The sequence below is a fragment of the Triticum dicoccoides genome, chromosome 4B (genome assembly GCF_002162155.2).
Source record: "Triticum dicoccoides isolate Atlit2015 ecotype Zavitan chromosome 4B, WEW_v2.0, whole genome shotgun sequence".
In the NCBI taxonomy this organism is placed as follows: Eukaryota; Viridiplantae; Streptophyta; class Magnoliopsida; order Poales; family Poaceae; genus Triticum; species Triticum dicoccoides.
Window position 1 is genome coordinate 350,621,282 of NC_041387.1, and position 6,823 is coordinate 350,628,104.

Genomic DNA, 6,823 nt, shown 5'->3' on the forward strand with positions numbered 1-6,823 from the left:
TTTCTGCATACACCGACCCTCTACAGCGTCCTGCACTCCACACATTAGGGGCATTGTAGACACTTCACAACATTTTCAGTTTTTCAAAACCAGGGTAAACAAAGAGTCAGATTTGGATTCTCAAAATCTGTAGCTGTACCTGATTTTAGGAATCCAAGCCACAGCTGATTCTCAAGAATCTGTAGCCCAAACAAAGGGGGCCTAAATGCTTAATCACATGATCAGACAGCGGTTGCTAGCATACATGTTTGATTCAAGAGCACAAGCTAATTATAAATGAAATCACAGCTCCTACCTCTTTCGCACGAATAACAACATCAGAAGCTTGCATCATCCCATATGAAGGGATACGAGGTTGCTGAATCAAAGCTGACATGAAAGTACATTTTCTGTTGTTAGCAAGAATCAACCAACAGAAAATCTGATCCATAGTCCCTCCACTTTACTACCTTTGGCATGGGGAAACATATATCGTTTGCCTTTCTTCCCTGCTGCAAGGACAAGGCAGGCATGACCTGCTGCAGCTCCTATACAAAGTGTGTGAACCTACAGAGCAAATAGTAGATCCATCAAGTTAGTGTCTACAGAATTTACAGAGTACAAAAAACACTAGCGGTCAATTCTACAAACACAGACAGCTCATCCTAATATTATGTCAATGATTTTTTGCCCAGTTCAAAACATCAGGGGAACATAGAGGTGCAACCCACCATGAGAGTACACAGGCGAAATGATTCTAATACATCAAAGATATGTTTTGTTGCTTCTAAGACACTTCGAAGACATAAAAACCAGCATAATCATGTTAATTTGATGCCAGTTTGAACTATCACACCTTAAGCGTGGTTGCACCTAATATTTTGCCAAACATCAGTACGAATAAGTGGCCAGTTATATATTAGAACCAACTTCTTGCTGAATATATGCATAAATAATGAGACAAAGCCGCTTCATCTTTAACATGTTCCAGATAGTTTTCAAAAAGTGATCAAAGACTATTCATTAACAAAATGGCCATTCTATGTGGTTATTGGTCACTAGCAAACCATAATACTTTCTGGAAGATTAGAACAGAAAAATAAATAAGTTGCAGCGGCTGCACCCCCGACGAGACATTCTGGCCATATCCCTGTACGCCGACGACGTGATGCTATTCTGCCACGCCACGCAAGGCGACGTGGAGGCCGTCCGTGCGATCCTGGCCATATTCAGCGAAGCTAGCGGCCTCCGAGTGAACTATGCCAAAAGCTCCGCCACCACCTTCAATGGCGACCCCGAGGCGGATGCAACAATTGATCAGGTGGGATGCGCGAAAGCGGAGCTGCCCATTACTTATCTTGGCATCCCTCTCACGCTACGCCGTCCCTCAGCTGCCCAACTACAACCACTCGTCGACTCGGTGGCTGCTCGGCTCCCCACATGGAAAGCATGGCTCATGAACAAAACCGGGCGGCTGGCTCTGGTCAAATCCGTGCTTGCCGCGATCCCGATACATCAACTGCTCGCGTTCGCGCCGCCCAAGAAGACATTGAGACAGCTCGAAAAGATCCAGTGCGGCTTCTTGTGGGCTGGGCGCGCTGCTGCCAATGGCGGACACTGCCACGTCAACTGGCGACGTGTGTGCCGCCCGCTCGAGTACGGCGGACTCGGGGTCCAGGATCTGGAGCGTGCTGGCCTAGCGCTGCGCCTGCGCTGGATGTGGCTCCCACACGGACGACGACCGCGCATGGCGAGGCCTCGACCTCCAGTTTTCTCGCGAGGAGCGTGCGTTGTTCTTCGCTTCGACGATCATGGAGCTCGGCGATGGACAGACGGCGCTGTTTTGGGATGACCGATGGCTAAACGGTCAGTCCGTGCGTGAACTCGCACCGGCACTCTACCAATGCATTCCCAAACGGCGACGCAAGTCAAGAACGGTGGCCACCGGCCTAGCGGGCAATGTCTGGGCTCGTGACATTCAAGGAGTGATAGGGATCCATGAGATTGGCCAATATCTCAGACTTTGGCAGGCAGTGCAGCACATCAGCCTATCGAACCGGCCTGACCGCATGCTCTGGAGATGGACGGCTAGTGGCACCTACACGGCACAGTCATGCTACGCTGCAACCTTCCATGGATCCATGAAATGCCCCTCCTGGAAGCTTACCTGGAAGAGCTGGGCACCGTGCCGTGTCCATTTCTTTCACTGGTTGGCTAGCCAGGACCGGTGTTGGACGGCGGATCGACTCGCCCGTCGCGGCCTACAGCGCCACCCACGATGCCTCCTTTGTGATCAGGCCCCAGAGTCGATGTGGCACCTGCTCCTAGAATGCCCGTTTACGCGGCAGGTCTGGCACGACGTGCTGGCTTGGGCGAGGATACCTTCTCAACCGCCAAGCAACGAGCCCACCCTCACGGACTGGTGGCAACGAACGAAAGGGCAGACCCCACACGCGCTACGGAAAGGCCTGCAATCCATCGCCATGCTCGTCCCTTGGATGATTTGGAAACAACGCAACGAGTGCGTCTTCGAGAACGCGCGCCCCTCGGTTACCGCACTCGTAGATAGGATTAAGGCCGAAGCCAAATGTTGGGCACAAGCTGGCGCTTTGGGTCTCAGGGTAGTCCTCCCCACTAACTGGGATGTACACTGATAGGTTGCCAATCCATGTAACCACCACCTCCTAGGAGGATTGTATCTTCTCATCTTTTCAATGAAATGAAATGCAAAGAGTCCTTTGCGTTTTCTCGAAAAAAAAATATTAAACTGCTAAAGCACATGCAGTAAATGCAAAATATGGTACCTCAGTTTTCATCCGCATCATGGCATCATAGATAGCAAAACCTTCCGTCTCCATTCCAACCTAATATATTTAAGGAACTTCACTAAGAACATTGACCATCATGGCGATGAATAATAACGCAACACGAGTCGTCATAATTTGTCACATTTATCATGGCATAAGTAAGCCATATTAAATAAGATACTTAATCACAATATTAGAGAGCACACATGACAATGAATCATGAACTGAAGAAGATAAACTTGCTTACTGGTTCACCATCATCACGAGCCGTTCCTGTTGAGTTGATGTATATATATGCAGGCTCACTACTATTCATCCAATCAAGGTACATCAACTGGGCAACAATAAGCTCGGTAACTGCTGGCACCAACTACCAAAGCAAGAAGAGATAATCTCAGGAGGATTAATTCTGACAGTCTCATAATAACATATATTATAGCATGTTCTACAACAACAATTTGCTAAGCATCTATGATAAAGCTACCATTTGAACACCTGCAGGATTTTCAAGTACACTGAAAACAGACGTCGACCTAGCATCAAATCACAGGATTTAGCAAACTACATTAAGAAAGGCAATTCAAGAGCAGTTCAACATACAAGGGAAGTGAGACAACATCCACATAGTGCAAACTAATGAATATTCTTTTCCACAGTAATGTGGAAAAAGTAGAGGGTCAAACTGTGAGTGAATGCACGAAATGTTGCCTTCAGGGCCACTACTGGATATTGGGTACATGGAAGAAACTATGCTACGAGAAATATGTATCCTGGGATCAGAAGTATCTAATTTAACAAAAGGGACATTTGATTTAACATGTCCTCTATACTGGCAGCAGTGAGATCTGTATCGCACTAGCGCCATTACAGAAAATCAGGAGAACATTTGCAAAATAATAGGTTAAGTGTACAAATTATAACAAAATCAGAGATACAGAGGTAGCAAATCCCAACCTTATGCCTGATTAAGCAATATAAAAGTTAATAACCTATTCAAATTGTAAATTAAATTTGTCAATACTGAATGACGGTAAGAATTAAGACAACAGGCTAGTGAGGAGCAAAACTTTGTTAAACTCTATAGTCTATAATCAGTGCATTGGTGACTGCCTGACGGGCTTTGCCAAACAGGGCTCATAGTATTGCAGTCTGTCTTTTTATTTTTGACGTATGCAGGAGATAAAATACATAGCATGAGCTGGTAAAGGTCAGTTCCTCACATCTATTACAACAGTGGTTTGTGTCTGTCTGATAGCTCAGGATATAACATTACATCAAATTATTTATATTTTATCCAGGCTAGTTGATTCACTCATACATACTTACCAACATATTTGGAATCCACAAATTCAAGATAGAAGAATACCACAAAAGGCTTTCCTACTGAACCTTGGTGCCAATTCATACCGGCATGCCAATATAAACAATCCGGCCATGTAGAAGCAACGACGGCAAATCCGGGGGAGGCCTTCTAGGACTGTGCTGACTGTAAGAGCTGCTAGAACGTTCCACCTGCCAATTTGACAATTGCAGTTAAGCGGAGCACAGTTTGCAATAAACTCCTACATATCAAAGATCAAGGTCCGCATATGTAAACTTTAGCAATTTCAGAAGTAAAGCACAAAGGCATTTATATGCAAGGAAGCAGATTCACAGATTGGAACCTCAGTGTCCAACATGATATGGGTACTACTCGTCTGAGTAAGTTCGTATAATCACATAGTAGATATATGTTTTGCTAGTAAGTTATTATTTCAATGGGGATAGCAACCTAATTAACACATGTTAGCAGGCACTGAGCAGAGCCTTGACATGTGTTACGGCTTAAGACATGGATCACATAATTCTGACAACCACTAACAAAATGGAAAGGAAAAACAATCCAAGAAATGGTTTGCACGTAGTATAGCCCCCCAAATGAGCACCAAGTTTCAATTTCAGCTTCTTCTTTCTTCCATTTTTATGTGTGTTGAGACCAGCATCGTATCATACTACCGCAGCTCCATTACCGCTGCACGTACAAGCACGACGAAAGTGAGCGCGAAAGCAATAAATCACCTGCGCGGGCGAGGACATGAGCTTGGCGTTCTGGAAGATCTCGAGGAACGGCAGGTGGTCCTCGCCGCGGCGTTCGCCACCCGCAGCTGCCGCGAGCTGCTCTGGAGAAGCAGCTGCTAGCGTGGATAGGAACGGGTCGCCCCTCGGGTTGAACAACGGCGACGGAGCCCCCGCCGCCGGCCCGGCAACACGCGCCACGAGGGTAGAGGACAGCGGACTGCACCTTCCGGACCGGACTAGGGGATTCGGGAAGAACGGGGACGACGTCGCGGTGGGCGGGGAGGGGGTAGGGAGCCGTAGGGAGAGGAAGGAGGAGGCCATGGTGCCCGGTGGTGGTGTTACCCGGCCGCGGCGTGCGAGCGAGCTCAGGGGGAGTGGTGTCTGTGGATAATGTGTTTTTTTTTTTTTGAGGCAAGGATAATTTGGTTGGAGCTGACGCCGTAACTGCCGTCTGTTTGCTCTGGGCCTTGGCCTTTGAAGGGGGGCATGGGCTGAACCTTGGGGCATTGTGGGCTAAGTATGTTCTTAGAAATATTGGTAAAACAAATTTAACTATTAAAAGAAATTTGTCTCAAAGAAAAAAACTATTAAAAGAAATATTTCTGAAAAAACTATTAAAAGAAATATTTCTGAAAAAACTATTAAAAGAAATAAGAAATTGCAAATATTATCTTCAAACTTCTTTGGTGACGAAATGTGGCATAACACATTAGCGCTACTTGGCACAATCATGGAGTTTTGGTGGTGTTCTGCCTTGGGTTAAAGGGGGCAGGAGGTTGTCAATACATGTTTTTCTTCTTCTGATGATGATGATGATGAGATATAAATTCTAAAGCGAAATATATTTTACGTTTGCATATAAATTATGGACCATTTTCATCACTGCGTTCCATGTGCCAGTATCTTCAAAACTATATCCATCTTAATAGGTTGTGACAAACATTTTTCAACTTGTATTTCCGACAATACCATATTTATACTCTACAGATAACATACATGAAATCCACACGACAACAAACTTGTACATTCTTATGGGTAGTATACTTCCCACATAGGGAGTGGATAGCATAAAACTACCACTTTTCGCGTTAGGGTTCCAGAAAACCATCGAAAATTTATTTGTGACTGATATCTACCACTTTTCGCTTCGGTTGTCTCGGGAAACCCAAATTGCTAGTTGCTAGCATTTAATCCATTTTCTAACCGAAAGGGCCCGCCTGTCAGGCCACGTCATCGCCGCAAGTGACAGCGCGACCATTAACGACCGTTACCAGACCGGTGCGGTTGAACCACACCACTCGCTCACTAGCCTCTCACTCTCTCTCTCCCCCTCTCTCTTTGTCTCTCTCTCTCTCTCTATCTATCTCTATCTCTCTCTCTCATTTCCCCCATGCTCTATCTCTCTCAACGATGGCGGCAACGAAGAAGAACGACGACGATGAGCCTTTGGGCCCTAGGGCAACCGCCGGCGGCTAGGGCTGTGCTCACTTTGAGGTTGACAAGTGGCTCGGTAGCGCTAGTTTCCTGACCCAGCGCTCGTCAGGGACACCCACGCAAGAGGCCCAGATCTCGCCGGAGTTCCGCGCGGCCAGGGCAATGGCCAGATGCATCCACACGGATCCAGCAGGCGGGCACCAGTGGGCATACGCACTAGGTGGCATGGAGTAAGTAACTCCTTTTCAGTTTCTTTGTTAGTGTATTTATGAACTAGGGTTAGGATTAATTTAAGATTTCTCTCTTGGTATATTTATGAATTAGTACCCTTTGGTAGATTATTATGTATACATTGTAAGCAAATTATGAACTAGGGCTACGATTTGATAAGTGAAGTTTAGGATTTGTTCATTAAAACTATTCAAATAGGTTGTGGAAATGAAACTGATTAAATAGGATGTTTACATAGGATGTTGCATATTATTGAACTCCATATCATCACATATCAGAAATCTGAATGTTTCTATATTTGCTTTTGCATAGTT

General features: G+C 45.8%; 1 protein-coding gene across 1 annotated transcript in view; it reads right to left on the reverse strand.

The window, feature by feature from the left end:
* The window catches only part of LOC119296133 (ATP-dependent Clp protease proteolytic subunit-related protein 3, chloroplastic-like), a 7,662-nt gene extending 2,416 nt beyond the window's left edge, over window positions 1–5,246 (reverse strand). The window contains exons 1-6 of the mRNA XM_037574524.1: window positions 4,845–5,246; window positions 4,194–4,298; window positions 3,034–3,156; window positions 2,784–2,843; window positions 450–546; window positions 296–369 (exon numbers count right to left, since the gene is read on the reverse strand). Of these exons, the coding sequence (XP_037430421.1) occupies window positions 296–369; window positions 450–546; window positions 2,784–2,843; window positions 3,034–3,156; window positions 4,194–4,298; window positions 4,845–5,165 (780 nt within the window). The 5' untranslated portion in view covers window positions 5,166–5,246. The remainder of the gene's footprint in view (window positions 1–295; window positions 370–449; window positions 547–2,783; window positions 2,844–3,033; window positions 3,157–4,193; window positions 4,299–4,844) is intronic.
* Between the last annotated feature and the right edge of the window lie 1,577 nt (window positions 5,247–6,823).